This window comes from Loxodonta africana, chromosome 4 (assembly GCF_030014295.1).
Source record: "Loxodonta africana isolate mLoxAfr1 chromosome 4, mLoxAfr1.hap2, whole genome shotgun sequence".
Taxonomy (NCBI): Eukaryota; Metazoa; Chordata; class Mammalia; order Proboscidea; family Elephantidae; genus Loxodonta; species Loxodonta africana.
Window position 1 is genome coordinate 82,651,012 of NC_087345.1, and position 15,940 is coordinate 82,666,951.

Sequence of the window (15,940 nt, forward strand, 5' to 3'; positions counted from 1 at the left end):
GAACATCGACCAATTCTTTTCGGGATAGTGACTTCCTGTATTCCTTCCATCTTCTGAAGGATAGAGTATTCTAACTTCTGATCTCCAAACCAGCTCTGGGTGGCTGGAGCTTGAAGAGAGTGCACCACCTGGCTGCCTGGCAATGAAAATGGAGATATGGGAAGGTGAGGACTGGATCAATTTCTAGGTGTTAATTGTGCTCATGCTGATCCTTACCATGCAATTAACAATAAAAATGGAATTTCCCCACCTTTCTCCTTTATGAGTACAATAATATTGTTGTTGTTGTTAGGTGCCGTCAAGTCAGTTCTGACTCATAGCGACCCAATGCACAACAGAAAGAAACGCTGCCCGGTCCTGCACCATGGTTACAATTGTTATGCTTGAGCTCATTGTTGCAGCGACTGTGTCAATCCACCTCATTGAGGGTCTTCCTCTTTTCCGCTGACCCTGTACTCTGCCAAGCATGATGTCCTTCTCCAGGGACTCATCCCTCCTGACAAGTATGTAAGACACAGTCTCAAAATCCTTACCTCTAAGAAGCATTCTGGCCGCACTTCTTCCAAGACAGATTTGTTCGTTCTTTTGGCAGTCCATGGTATATTCAATAGTCTTCACCAACACCACAACTCAAAGGTGTCAACTCCTCTTTGGTCTTCCGTACTCATTGTCCAGCTTTCACATGCATATGATGCAATTGAAAATACCATGGCTTGGGCCAGGTGCACCTTAGTCTTCAGGGTGACATCTTTGCTCTTCAACACTTTGAAGAGGTCCTTTGCAGCAGATTTACCCAACACAGTGTGTCTTTTGATTTCTTGACTGCTGCCTCCATGGATGCTGATTGTGGATCCAAGGAAAATGAAATCCTTGACAACTTCAATCTTTTTTCTGTTTATCATGATGTTGCTCATTGGTCCAGTTGTAGGAATTTTTGTTTTCTTTATGTTGAGGTGTAATCCGTACTGAATACCTCTTATTATATCCTACTCTTTCTTCTCTTGCTTTGCCAGCCATCTTTCATCTCCTAAATAAACTACTTGCCTGCAATCATTGTCTCAGAATCTTCCTCTAGTGAACCCAGCCTAGGACAGTAACAACTCAAAGAATAGCAAAAGATCATATAATTTCAAGATAATAAATAAGATGAAATAATAAAAATAAATAAATCCAAAAGAATGCAAGAAAGGGAAAAAAAAAAGATAGATCAAGAAAAATCAGTAGACTGTTTCCCATTCTTTGGGAATAACACACACCCTTTGGGAATAGCACACAACATTGTTTCATGTATACTCACTATGAACATCTCCCCCAAAATTGGTTTTTGAATAACAGTTTTGCATTATAAATAAAAAAATATGCAGAAACAACTACAAAAAATTTCTTGCAAGAAGAAAGCAATCATTTTATATCCCTAGCCTCTGGCTTCCTTTTGGGCAATGATGGACATGGAGAGATTATCTACTCTGCCCTATAGTGTTGCTATGAGCCGGAATCAACTTGACAGCAACGGGCTTGGGTTTTTTTTAGTCTTATCCAAGTAAACTAGTTAATAGATTCCTCTGTGGCTGCCAAACCACAATAGTCCAGTACATCCCATCAGTTTTTTTAAATTTTTTTATTAAGCTTCAAGTGAACATTTACCATTCCAATCAATCTGCCACATATAGGTTTACATACATCTTACTCCCTTCTCCCACTTGCTCTCCCCCTATTGAGTCAGCCCCCACAGTCTCTCGTTTCGTGCCAATTTTGCCATCTTCCCTCTCTCTCTATCTTCCCATCCCCCCTCCAGTCAAGAGTTGCCAACACACTCTCCCGTGTCCAGCTGATTTAATTAGCTCACTCTTCATCAGCATCTCTCTCCCCCCCACTGACCAGTCCTTTTCATGCCTGATGATTGTCTTCGGGGATGGGTCCTGTCCTGTGCCATCAGAAGTTCTGGGGAGCATTGTCTCTGGGATTCCTCTCGTCGCAATCATACCATTAGGTGTGGTCTTTTAATGAGAATTTGGGGTCTGTATCCCATTGGTCTCCTGCTCCCTCAGGAGTTGTCTGTTGTGCTCCCTGACAGGGCAGACATCGATTGTGGCCGGACATCAACTAGTTCTTCTGGTCTCAGGATAATGTAGGTCTCTGGTTCATGTGGTCCTTTCTGTCTCTTGGGTTCTTAGTTGTCGTGTGACCTTGGTGTTCTTCCTTTGCCTTTGCTCCAGGTGGGTTGAGACCAATTGATGTATCTTAGATGGCCGCTTGTTGGCATTTAGGACCCCAGGCGCCACAATTCAAAGTGGGATGCAGAATGTTTTCATAATAGAATTATTTTGCCCGTTGACTTAGAAGTCTCCTCAAACCATGTTCCCCAGACCCCAGCCCCTGCTCCGCTGACCTTTGAAGCTTTCATTTTATCCCGGAAACTTCTTTGCTTTTAATCCAGTCCAATTAGGCTGACCTTCCTTGTATTAAGTGTTGTCCTTCCCTTCACCCAAAGCAGTTCTTATCTACAGATAGATCAATAAAAAGCCCTCTCCCTCCCGCCCTCCCTCCCCCCTTTGTAACCACAAAAGTATGTGTTCTTCGCCGTTTTTTCTATTTCTCAAGATCTTATAATAGTGGTCTTATAAAATATTTGTCCTTTTGCCTCTGACTCATTTCGCTCAACATAATGCCTTCCAGATTCCTCCATGTTATAAAATGTTTCAGAGATTCGTCACTGTTCTTTATCGATGCGTAGTATTCCATTATGTGAATATACCACAATTTATTTACCCATTCGTCCATTGAGGGACATCTTGGTTGCTTCCAGCTTTTTGCTACTGTAAACAGAGCTGCAATAAACATGGGTGTGCATATATCTGTTTGTGTGAAGGCTCTTGTATCTTTAGGGTATATTCCGAGGAGTGGGATTTCTGGGTTGTATGGTAGTTCTATTTCTAACTGTTTAAGATAACGCCAGATGGATTTCCAAAGTGGTTGTACCATTTTACAATCCCACCAGCAGTGTATGAGAGTTCCAATCTCTCCGCAGCCTCTCCAACATTTATTATTTTGTGTTTTTTGGATTAATGCCAGTCTAGTTGGTGTGAGATGGAATCTCATCCTAGTTTTAATTTGCATTTCTCTAATGGCTAATGATCGAGAGCATTTTCTCATGTATCTGTTGGCTGCCTGAATATCTTCCTTAGTGAAATGTGTGTTCATATCCTTTGCCCACTTCTTGATTGAGTTGTTTGTCTTTTTGTGGTTGAGTTTTGACAGAATCATGTAGATTTTAGAGATCAGGCGCTGGTCGGAGATGTCATAGCTGAATATTCTTTCCCAGTCTGTAGGTGGTCTTTTTACTCTTTTGGTGAAGTCTTTAGATGAGCATAGGTGTTTGATTTTTAGGAGCTCCCAGTTATCGGGTTTCTCTTCATCATTTTTGGTAATGTTTTGTATTCTGTTTATGCCCTGTATTAGGGCTCCTAGGGTTGTCCCTATTTTTTCTTCCATGATCTTTATCGTTTTAGTCTTTATGTTTAGGTCTTTGATCCACTTGGAGTTAGTTTTTGTGCATGGTGTGAGGTATGGGTCCTGTTTCATTCTTTTGCAAATGGATATCCAGGTATGCCAGCACCCTTTGTTAAAAAGACTATTATTTCCCCAGTTGACTGACACTGGTCCTTTGTCAAATATCAGCTGCTCATACGTGGATGGATTTATATCTGGGTTCTCAATTCTGTTCCATTGGTCTATGTGCCTGTTGTTGTACCAGTACCAAGGTGTTTTGACTACTGTCGCGATATAATAGGTTCTGAAATCAGGTAGGCTGAGGCCTCCCACTTTCTTCTTCTGTTTCAGTAATGTTTTGCTTATCCGGGGGTTCTTTCCTTTCCATATGAAATTAGTGATTTGTTTCTCTATCCCCTTAAAGTATGACATTGGTATTTGGATTGGAAGTGCGTTATATGTATAAATGGCTTTTGGTAGAATAGACATTTTTACTATATTAAGTCTTCCTATCCATGAGCAGGGTATGTTTTTCCACTTAAGTATGTCCTTTTGAATTTCTTGAAGCAGAGTTTTATAGTTTTCTTTGTATAGGTCTTTTACATCCTTGGTAAGATTTATTCCTATTTTATCTTCTTGGGGGCTACTGTGAATGGTATTGATTTGGTTATTTCCTCTTCGGTGTTATTTTTGTTGATGTAGAGGAATCCAAGTGATTTTTGTATGTTTATTTCATATCCTGAGACTCTTCCAAACTCTTCTATTAGTTTCAGTAGTTTTCTGGAGGATTCCTTAGGGTTTTCCATGTATACAATCATGTCATCTGCAAATAGTGATAGCTTTACTTCCTCCTTACCAATCTGGATACCCTTTATTTCTTTGTCTAGCCTAATTGCCCTGGCTAGGACTTCCAACACGATGTTGAATAAGAGCGGTGATAAAGGGCATCCTTGTCTGGTTCCCGTTCTCAAGGGAAATGCTTTCAGGTTCTCTCCATTTAGAGTGATATTGGCTGTTGCCTTTGCATAGATGCCCTTTATTATGTTGAGGAATTTTCCTTCAATTCCTATTTTGGTAAGAGTTTTTATCATAAATGGGTGTTGAACTTTGTCAAATGCCTTTTCTGCATCTATTGATAAGATCATGTGGTTTTTATCTTTTGTTTTATTTATGTGATGGATTACATTAATGGTTTTTCTGATATTAAACCAGCCTTGCATACCTGGTATAAATCCCACTTGATCAGGGTGTATTATTTTTTTGATGTGTTGTTGGATTCTATTGGCTAGAATTTTGTTGAGGATTTTTGCATCTATGTTCATGAGGGATATAGGTCTAAAATTTTCTTTTTTTGTAATGTCTTTACCTGGTTTTGGTATCAGGGAGATGGTAGCTTCATAGAATGAGTTGGGTAGTATTCCGTCTTTTTCTATGCTTTGAAATACCTTCAACAGTAATGGTGTTAAGTCTTCTCTGAAGGTTTGGTAGAACTCTGCAGTGAAGCCGTCTGGGCCAGGACTTTTTTTTGTTGGAAGTTTTTTGATTACCGTTTCAATCTCTTTTTTTGTTATTGGTCTATTTAGTTGTTCTACTTCTGAATGTGTTAGTTTAGGTAGGTAGTATTGTTCCAAGAATTTATCCATTTCTTCTAGGTTTTCAAATTTGTTAGAGTACAATTTTACATAGTAATCTGAAATGATTCTTTTGATTTCATTTGGTTCTGTCGTGATGTGGTCCTTCTCGTTTCTTATTCGGGTTATTTGTTTCCTTTCCTGTTTTTCTTTAGTCAGTCTAGCCAATGGTTTATCAATTTTGTTAATTTTTTCAAAGAACCAGCTTTTGGCTTTGTTAATTCTTTCAATTGTTTTTCTGTTCTCTAATTCATTTAGTTCAGCTCTAATTTTTATTATTTGTTTTCTTCGGGTGCCTGATGGATTCTTTTGTTGCTCAGTTTCTATTTGTTCAAGTTGTAGGGACAGTTCTCTGATTTTGGCTCTTTCTTCTTTTTGTATGTGTGCATTTATCAATATAAATTGGCCTCCGAGCACTGCTTTTGCTGTGTCCCAGAGGTTTTGATAGGAAGTATTTTCATTCTCGTTGCATTCTATGAATTTCCTTATTCCCTCCTTGATGTCTTCTACAACCCAATCTTTTTTCAGTAGGGTATTGTTCAGTTTCCAAGTATTTGATTTCTTTTCCCTAATTTTTCTGTTATTGATTTCTAGCTTCATTGCCTTGTGGTCTGAGAAGATGCTTTGTAGTATTTCGATGTTTTGGATTCTGGAAAGATTTGTTTTATGACCTAATATGTGGTCTATTCTAGAGAATGTTCCATGTGCACTAGAAAAAAAAGTATATTTTGCAGCAGTTGGGTGGAGAGTTCTGTATAAGTCAATGAGGTCAAGTTGGTTGATTGTTGTAAGTAGGTCTTCCGTGTCTCTATTGAGCTTCTTACTGGATGTCCTGTCCTTCTCCGAAAGTGGTGTGTTGAAGTCTCCTACTATAATTGTGGAGGTGTCTATCTCACTTTTCAATTCTGTTAAAATTTGATTTATGTATCTTGCAGCCCTGTCATTAGGTGCGTAAATATTTAATATGGTTATGTCTTCCTGATCAATTGTCCCTTTTATGATTATATAGTGTCCTTCTTTATCCTTTGTGGCGGATTTAGGTCTAAAGTCTATTTTGTCAGAAATTAATATTGCTACTCCTCTGCTTTTTTGCTTATTGTTTGCTTGATATATTTTTTTCCATCCTTTGAGTTTTAGTTTGTGTCTCTAAGTCTAAGGTGTGTCTCTTGTAGGCAGCATATAGATGGATCGTGTTTCTTTATCCAGTCCGTGACTCTCTGTCTCTTTATTGGTGCATTTAGCCCATTTACATTCAGCATAATTATAGATAAATAAGTTTTTAGTGCTGTCATTTTGATGCCTTTTCATGTGTGTTGTTGTCCATTTCATTTTTCCACATGATTTTGTGCTGAGACGTTTTTCTTAGTAGCTTGTGAGATCCTCATTTTCATAATGTTTAACTTTGTGTTTATTGAGTCGTTACGTTTCTCTTGGCTTTTTTCTTGAGTTATGGAATTGTTATTCCTTTTTGTGGTTACCTTTTTATTTACCCCTATTTTTCTAAGTAAAAACCTAACTTGTATCGTTCTGTATTGCCTTGTATCACTCTCCATCTGGCAGTTCAATGCCTCCTATATTTAGTCCCTCTTTTTGATTATTGTGATCGTTTATCTATTGATTTCCTGTTATGTGTATTATTTTGTTTATTTATTTATTTTTTAGAATTAGTCTTAATTTGTTTTTGTGCTTTCCCTATTTGAGCTGCGTTGATATCCCCAGATCGGGCTCCGCAGGTCACCTGCCTAGTACGCTGGCTCCTGGTTCTGAAAACGGTCGTTGTCTGCCCGTATTTGTTCGTTTTCCGTCTCTAAGTCTGTGCTTGTTGTTCAGAGTTTGTAGATTGTTATGTATGTGATTGATTCCCTTGTTTTTCCGAGTTTTTGTTGCAAGAGGGATCCGCGGTAGCATCCACCTAGTCTGCCATCTTGGCCCCACAACCTACTTCCCATCAGTTTTTAACTTAGCTCATTTGTGAATCAGGACCAAGCATCCTCAGGACTTTGATTTGCCAACAGCCCCAAGAAGTCCAAGGAAGGTTCCACTGGTGGAATAGCTATATGTGAGGCATGATTGTCCACTTTTTTATGCAACTGAAAGATTCAACTGATGCCTGGTTTACTCCTTTCTGGGGTGTACCATATGTATTTAAGCATAAGTACTTGGTGGATGTTCAGAATTCAGTAGTGTCACCCGAAAAGATATGTTGAACACCTAACCCCTGTACCTGTGAATGTGAGTCTATTGTCAGTTAAACTAATTAGGTCATACTAAAGTAGAATGCGTCCTAGTGTTAATCGCTTTAAGTGGTGTCTTATAAAAGGGGAGAACAGACATGGAGACAAAGATGCAGAGGGGAACACATCGTGTAAAGACTTGTCTGTCTGCAAGCCAACAAACACAATAAATGCTCAGGGACAACAGAAGATGAGACAGACAAGGAAGAATATTCCCCTAGAGCCAAGAGAGACAGAGCTAGCCCAGCCCATACCCTGAAATTTCGACTTCTAACCTCCAGGAATGTGAAACAATAAATTTCTGTTCTTTAAAGCCACCTACTTTGTAGCATTTTCTTAGGAAACTAAGAAATTAAACAATCACAACTTTACTGGTGTTTTTCATTCAGAACCACATCAAAATGTTGATGTTAAGATATAAGAACATCTATTGTGTGTCAGGGTTGTATTCTTTCACCATACCTATTTAATCTATATGCTGAGCAAATAATCCCAGAAGCTGGACTATGTGAAGAAGAATGGGGCATCAGGATTGGAGGAAGACTCATTAACAACCTGCGTTATGCAGATGACACAACCTTGCTTGCTGAAAGTGAAGAGAACTTGAAACACTTACTAATGAAAATCAAAGACCACAGCCTTCAGTATGGATTGCACCTCAACATAAAGAAAACAAAAATCCTCACAACTGGACCAATGAGCAACATCATGATAAATGGAGAAAAGATTGAAGTTGTCAAGATTTCATTTTCCTTGGATCCACAATCAACATCCATGGAAGCAGCAGTCAAGAAATCAAAAGACACATTGCATTGGGTAAATCTGCTGCAAAGGACCTCTTTAAACTGTTGAAGAGCAAAGATGTCACCTTGAAGACTAAGGTACACCTGACCCAAGCCATGGTATCTTCAATCACAACATATGCATGTGCAAGCTGGACAATGAGTAAGGAAGACAGAAGAAGAATTGATGTCTTTGAATTATGGTGTTGGCAAAGAATATTAAATATACCATGGACTGCCAAAAGAATGAACAAATCTGTCTTAGAACAAGTACAACCAGAATGCTCCTTAGAAGCAAGGATGGCGAGACTGCATCTTACATACTTTGGGCATGTTGTCAGGAGGGATGAGTCCCTGGAGAAGGACATCATGCTTGGCAGAGTAGAGAGTCAGCAGACAAGAGGAAGACCCTCAACGAGGTGGATTGACACAGTGGCCGCAACAATGAGCTTAAGCATAACAATGATTGTAAGGATGGCTCAGGACCAGGCAGTGTTTCATTCTGTTGTGCATAGGGTCGCTGAGTCGGAACCAACTCGAAGGCACCTAACAACAACAACAACAACATTGTTTCTTAATTAGTTATTATTGTTGTTCAAATAGGATATACTAAATAGCAATGCAAGGCAAATGCCATGTCAAATGGCCTGGGGCCACCTTTGCCTAGTAGTAATATCCTTCTGCCACAGGCTTCAGTCTCATAATTGCCAATTGCTGACACTGGTAATTCAAAACGCTCACTAGAACTGACCTGAGTGAAAGGGCACACTGTACAGTCCATTGAATGGTTTCCTTAAGAGCCCTTTCTTCTTTACCGGCTCTTTAATCATTATAGTAATTTCATTCCCCTCCTGTCCTGCACTGTTGTATCATAACCACATGCTTGGGCTGGTAGAGTCTAGTGGGCTCCCAGTGATGCAAATCGTCACACTACCATTGCCCTGAAATTTTGGCATTTCCTTACTGGGACCATCCATTACAATCAGGAGCAATACTGCACATATGGAAAACATCTATTCCCATGCAACACATTCACCAGTATCTGTTACAACAGCATAAGTGTATAGAATATCAATCAAATATTTTGACTATCAGCCCATTGCTGGGTGGATTTACTACAAAAGATCAATCATTGTCTAAATGAAGATGGTCTGAAATGCTGAAAAGCTAGTTTTTTTTCATGGCCAAAATGATGTGGCCAGTGTTGACTGATCATATTGGAAGTGCAACGTCATAACATGAAATAGTGTGAACAGAGTTAAGACATCATCAGTAGTCCCTTGAGGAATCAAAGGTCTAATGCAGCCAATTTACCATGAATGGGCAGGGAGCATACCCCATGTAATGTGGCTTCCTTCACCACAACGCAAACAGGCCAATTTGTGACAGAAGTCACAAGTCTGACACACAGTGGTGGCTTCTGTATCAGAAACATTCAGCCCTTTCTTTTGTAAGCAGTAGCATTTTTCTTAAACCTTAGAGGGATTGACTGTGGTGAATCTGCCCACATAATTCCAAGGAACTTTACTAGGCAAGAAACTCCCTGAATTTTATTAGGGTTTTTCAGTCATCACAGTTGGCGGAGGTATGGAAAAGCCACAGTCAGAGTCATGGAGATTGAGTCTTCTGACTTTCCGACCAGTTGAACATGATCTGTATAATGAAAACTTTGGACATCAGACCACGGAGGCAGTCACAATACATCCTGACTTACCCACTGATATCAACTGGCAGATGAGCTTGTCCCATTATCATTAGCATTTTTGTATCTGTAGCAGTGCCCTGAACAGGAGAATGCCTTCAGGTTCTTTATGAGCCACATAGGATAAGATTGGAACACACCATTTTCATTACGCATTTAGCTGTGGAAGCTATAATGATAGTACGTTGGATCATCTCAGGGGAACAATCCACAAGTACTCTTTAATCTTTTTTTTTTTTTTTCCCACTCTGTGAGTTTTGTTCAAACCCTATCAATGAAATCTAGGCTTTTTTCCTCTATAACACATGCCATTTCTCTATACCCATGCCAAAGATTTGAACACTTTCACATTATGATTTTTAACAGCTGCCAACAGATCATGGTATTTTCAGCTGAAAGCTTGGATTCAAAGTAGGGCTTAGGAAGAATATCCTGGAATTTCTGGGGTAGGTGGCCAGAGAAGTGGAGAAGCTTTTTTGCATTGACTTTTTACCACAGGGTCAGTAATGCTGCTCCCCTATATACCTCACAGAATCAAGAGAGCACAGGGCTTAGGGGTTCTTTATTTTTGCCCCCTTACATGCCACTTCAGCTCTGCTCTGCAGCACTTTGCACTTTAGGCCACTTTTATACCCAGCTCTTCCTTCCACCATAGAACTAGATAAGAAGGTGACCTGAGTGCCTTATCCAAGAGAGCTATAAAAGTTTCAAGCCATTCCCTCCAAAAAGTTTTGCAATATACCTCATCATTTTTCAAAAAGCACCTTAGGTCAAAAAAGAAGACCCTGCATGAACAGTAAACAGTCTTTCACCTACCGGTGCTAATAATGTGCTTAATCTTCATCCCAATGCCCACTGAAGACAGCAAGTTTCAATGACCTGGAAAACTCACAATTCTCTTCCACATCGGATGGTACTCTAGACATCTTAAAGGATGGTGATGAAGATGAAAAAAATCATCCATGCTTGTCCTTAAATGGGATTAAACAAAACCATCTCAAACTTCCACTTCTCCCCCAAACTGAGATAAAATTGGAAACATTTTCATTACTAATCTAATACAATAATCATATTAGATAGTTTCTATAATTCTCTAATGGAAAACTCTAGCAATCCTCTGACAGGTGGTGACAAACACAAGGCAAAGAATCGAACTTTTGAACTGAAAATACCATGATTTGTTGACAATTTCTAATATCCAATATTGAAGTCTCACAAATAACCCCCACTAACACAAATAACTGGTTCTTGGAGAGAAGCCATGACCTGGCCTAAAAGCAGAAGAGAAAAACTAGTATGGGATTGGAATGTAATACACCAAGGTTTTTTTCAGCATGATCTAGTCCCAAACAAGACTTCTACCGGGGAAACAATGACTAATTTTGTGAAGTAGGTTATATTGTGCATATAAATAGAAGCACGCATCTATAATAATGGTTGAAAGGGAGAAATTACATAAAACATTCACAAAATAAAAAGTATACCTGAAATTCTAAAAATGTTTACAAGCAATATAATGTATTCATCAATACTAATAGGTTTTAGTTAATATCTATTTTAAAGATCACATATGACAAAATAAAAGCAGAAAGACATAACTAGAGCTACATTAAGATAGATTTTTTTTTTGTAGTCCATCTCTTTTTCTTAGTATGGTAAAAATACATATAACAACACTTTTCCAATTTAACAATTTTGGAACACCTATGGATAACATCTCCTAGAAAACAGATGAGAAAAATGAATAATCATTTCTGGAATGTTCCTTGAAATTGACCCAGAATTGTCCTATCCATAAAGGGAAATAGGAAGTTGTGTTGTTGAGGGCCAAAAGAAATGTACAGCTCATTGTCAATATTATTCTGGATATTTTACTGGAACACATCTAATGGGATCGATCCATTAATGGTGGTTGTAGTAGTTTAATCCTGGGCCATTGTTCCCAATAAAGAAAAACCACTACTAGAAGGAAAGTCTAGTAGAATTTATAGATATTTGACAGTAAACCCCAAATACGTCTTACTGTCTTCATTTTCCAGTCACTGGGGACAAAGAAAGCTCTGTTGATCAGGACAAAAAAATTGCACATTCGGGCGGGAGTCTGAGGGAATATAAGGTAGAATCTAAAAGTTGTTTGGACATTGCATTTAATAGATAATACAGAAGGTAGAAGAAGTTTTTGAAAAAGCATTTAAAAATTCTTACATTAAAATAGTATGTAGTATATCTCAAGTAATTCATTTTGTCTTGGACCTTTAAGTATAGAATATTATTCTAAAATTTTGTGTCATGCCATGATTTAAACTTTGCTTATCTAAATAAATGCAGGCTTTTCTTGAGTCATTTCTTAAAATTATCTTGATGAAATGTGTTTCTCTTGGGCATTATCTGGCTCTGAAATTAATACAAGTTTGGAGCCAGATAAAAGTAGATTTGAATCATGGAACGATCACTTATAAAACTACTTAACTTCCATAACCTCATTTTCTCTACCTTTTAAATACCTGTAAATATTGTTTTTTTTGTTTGTTTTTTTAAATATTGTTTTGGGGATTAGAAACAATACATAAAATGGCAGGCACATGACAGTATGACTAAAAACAGTAGCTTTCTTAATGAATTTATAGTCCATTACAGATATTTCCCCATGATCATATCACTTCTATTGTCTTCTTTGAAAATGCAATATATTTCAATTTCACCTAGGCAATTTTTCCATCCATTATTTGTAACTCCAAATTTTTAACAAAACCCAAGTTTTGGTTTTTTTTTAAAGTTTTTAGTTAACACTTTCTGAAATATACTATATGTACAGAAAGGTGCACAAATCAAAATCCTATAGCTTGAAGAATTTTCAGGTGTTCTAGACACTTTAGGATCCAAAATGGGTTCTATAGCCCTGCAAAGCCACTGAAAGTTCTGCTGGTTCCTTGGTCCTCAAGAATCCCTATGCCCAGGAAACACTCTCCCTGAACCTTTATTTTGGTTATCCATTGCTGCATAAGAAATAATTTCTAATCTTAGTGACTTAAAACAACTTATTATATATCATAGTTTTGGGGGTTGACTGGAATCAACTGGGTGATTTTCCCTCTGGTCTCTCACGTGGTTGCAACCAGATAGTAACTGGCTTTGGAATCATCTGAAGGCTAGACTGGGTGGTTTATCCAAGATCGCCTCTTAAGTCATACGTCTGGATGGGGTGGCTGAAATAAATGAGGTTGGCCAGACATGTCTCCCTCCACAAAACTGCCCAGAAGGCTAGCTTGGGCGTCCACATTACTCAGCACTTTCAGGGTATTCAAACTTCTCACACTGCAGTTGGCTTCCTCTAGGCATGTGTTCCAAAAGAGCAAAGTGGAAGCTACAAGACTTCTTTGTACTTCAACTCTGAAGTCACTCTTCACTTCTACCACATTATAGTGGTCAAAAGCAAGTCATAGGTCCAGGGCAGTTAAAAGAGAGAAGAAATGAACTCCATCACTTGATGGTGAAAGTGACTAAGAATTTGCAACTGTCTTTAATCCACCACGGTCATGATCTGAAAAGCTACCGAGGGCAAAAGCAACTACATGAAATCAGCTCATCCTTCTGCAGTTCTACCCTTCACAGAATCTTGGTCCCTCTGATTCTCATTGTTTCAGCAGCAATCTGATGCCCTTAAGCCAATGATTTCTTCTTGTATCTGATTTTTCTACTTATTCTTGAAGCGATTACTCAGAAGAGGAAGTCTAACAGTTATCTTTAAAGACTATATTGTTACATTTTTGTTTATGTTGCTGATCTTTTTTTTTTTTGCCATATGTTTTAATAAGTTCAAATTGGAAGGGGCAAGGGATATTGTTATATTATCAAGCTGTGCAAATCCATGAAGTATTTATTGTGAGAACAGCATTACCTAGACTGACTTGAAGATGAAACCAGCCTTATATTTTATCTTGAAAAAGGAAGAGACTTTGAAAGAGGTGAACTGCAAGGAAGAGGTAGCATTGGCATGACCAGAATAGTTTTCACACACAAAACTAATGACTAATAGATATTTCAAAAGACTAAGAAATGTTAAAGAAGCCTTGGTTGCACAATGGTTAGGCACTTGGCTGCTAAAAACAGGTCTGCGGTTCTAAACAACTAGCAGCTCCATGGGTACAAAGACATCTCGATCTGCTCCCGTAAAGATTTCAGCATAGGAAACTCCATGGGGTAGTTCTGCTCTGTCCTATAGGGTCGCTATGAGTCACAATCAACTCTATGACACACATCAAGAAATGTTAATTTAGTTGCATATTAGGAAGAGATAAAAGAGTTTGGTAATTTCAGGACTGTAGAGAAATGCCCATCTTCATAACGCTGGGTACTTCAGAATTCTTTCTTAGACTTCACTCTCAACTCTCCTTAATTGTCTTCATTAGCACCCACAACTCTCAAGGCACAAATTTCCACCTACATTCTGATGCTTTATCTTTTCTTTCAATTTGAGCTCCCAATATGCTACTCTATTCCTTCTTTGAAAGAAATGCAAATCTTCTGAGGATGTCATTGAAACACTGCTTTACTTGCTTATTTCTCAGGGTGTAAATGAAGGGGTTCAACAAAGGGGCAACAGATGTAGCAAGCAGAGAAATTGCCTTATTAATGGCCACTTCATCCTTTGCTGAAGGTTTGATATAGATGAATATATAGCTGCCATAGGTGACAGAAACCACAATCATGTGCGATGAACAGGTGGAGAAGGCTTTCTTCCTTTGCTGGGCAGAGGGAAATTGTAGAGTCATCCTAATAATATACATGTAGGACAGAACTACACACACAAGGGTCATTATGAAGGTCACCAGAGCACAGACTATAACAACCTGCTCTATGAACCATGCATCTGAACATGAATTCTTCAGTATTGGAGAAGCATCACAGTAAAAATGGTCGATGACAGAGTCACAAAATTCCAGATGGAGGCTCAAATTAAGGAATGGAAGGATAATCAATAGTCCAGACACCCAACAACAGAGGATGAGAATCCTGCAGACTCTGTTATTCATGATGGTCACGTAATGCAGCGGTTTGCAGATGGCCACATAGCGGTCATAGGACATGACGGCCAAGAGAAAAAATTCTGTAGCTCCAAAAAGGACAATAAAAAATATCTGGGTGAAGCATGCTTTGACAGTGATGGTTCTATCCCCAGATGATATAATGTGCAGGTACTGGGGGACACATGCAGTTGTGAATGTGATTTCTATAAAGGAGAAATTTTGAAGAAAAAAATACATAGCTGTTTTTAGATGAGAATCCACTAAGATGAGATAAATGATAGTCAGATTTCCAATTACGCTTAACATATATGTGATAAACAGGTAGATGAAAACCAAAATCTGTAGTTGTGGGTTATTTGTCAATCCCAGTATGGTGAATGTTGTTATTGCAGAGTGGTTTCTCATCGCTGACTTCACACTATTGCATGCTCTTCCCATAAAGTCACAGAAATTGTATCTAAGGAACAATGTCAAAATATGACAGGCTCAAACAGTGACAAATAAGTCCCAATTAATCTCACTCATATGCATTTCCTTCAATTACTTGATCATCATTCTTCAATGAGGTGCTGCCTCAACTCTACTGAAATGTACAACAGGGAAGCTAAGTTTATTGCAAATTTTCCTGAAAATTACTGTAATCTGAATTGTCTCAAATTTTCTACGTTCTGCAATTCATAGCAATACTTCCAAATACTTTACATTCGAAGTTCATACTTTGCATGTGACTTCCCCCATTGGAGTAGGTGTTATTCTCTTGAGATGTACTTTGATGGGTCATATCCTCTTTATTCTCCCAAAAGTTTTGTACTCAAGAGCTGAATACCAAAATTCCTTTGTTTTAAGCTATGCTACTGATAAAAATCCAACTGTATTGAGGATTGTCATAATACTGTATAAGGACTCCAAATTCTTCATCTAGTGAACTAGGCAATTTTTAAAAATCAAGGTGCATTTCTACCGGAAAACAGCCACTGACTTTCTCTAAGTTTTGGGGGTATTCTCTTTATTTTCCGTCTTGTTCACAACAGAGATCATTTGGATGCATACAATTTGAGTAAAGTATGACTGCTGA

At 38.4% G+C, this 15,940-nt stretch overlaps 1 protein-coding gene across 1 annotated transcript; it reads right to left on the minus strand.

Moving 5' to 3' along the window:
- Positions 1 to 14,331: 14,331 nt before the first annotated feature.
- LOC100672017 (olfactory receptor 6C2-like) lies at positions 14,332 to 15,270 on the minus strand. The gene has a single exon (XM_003423583.2). It carries the CDS (start codon positions 15,268 to 15,270, stop codon positions 14,332 to 14,334), a length of 939 nt encoding a protein of 312 aa, XP_003423631.2.
- Positions 15,271 to 15,940: the final 670 nt, after the last annotated feature.

Bases quoted from the DNA above. Each gene is read 5' to 3' on its own strand.
- LOC100672017 (XM_003423583.2), bottom strand. From the start codon at position 15,270: ATGAGAAACCACTCTGCAATAACAACATTCACCATACTGGGATTGACA.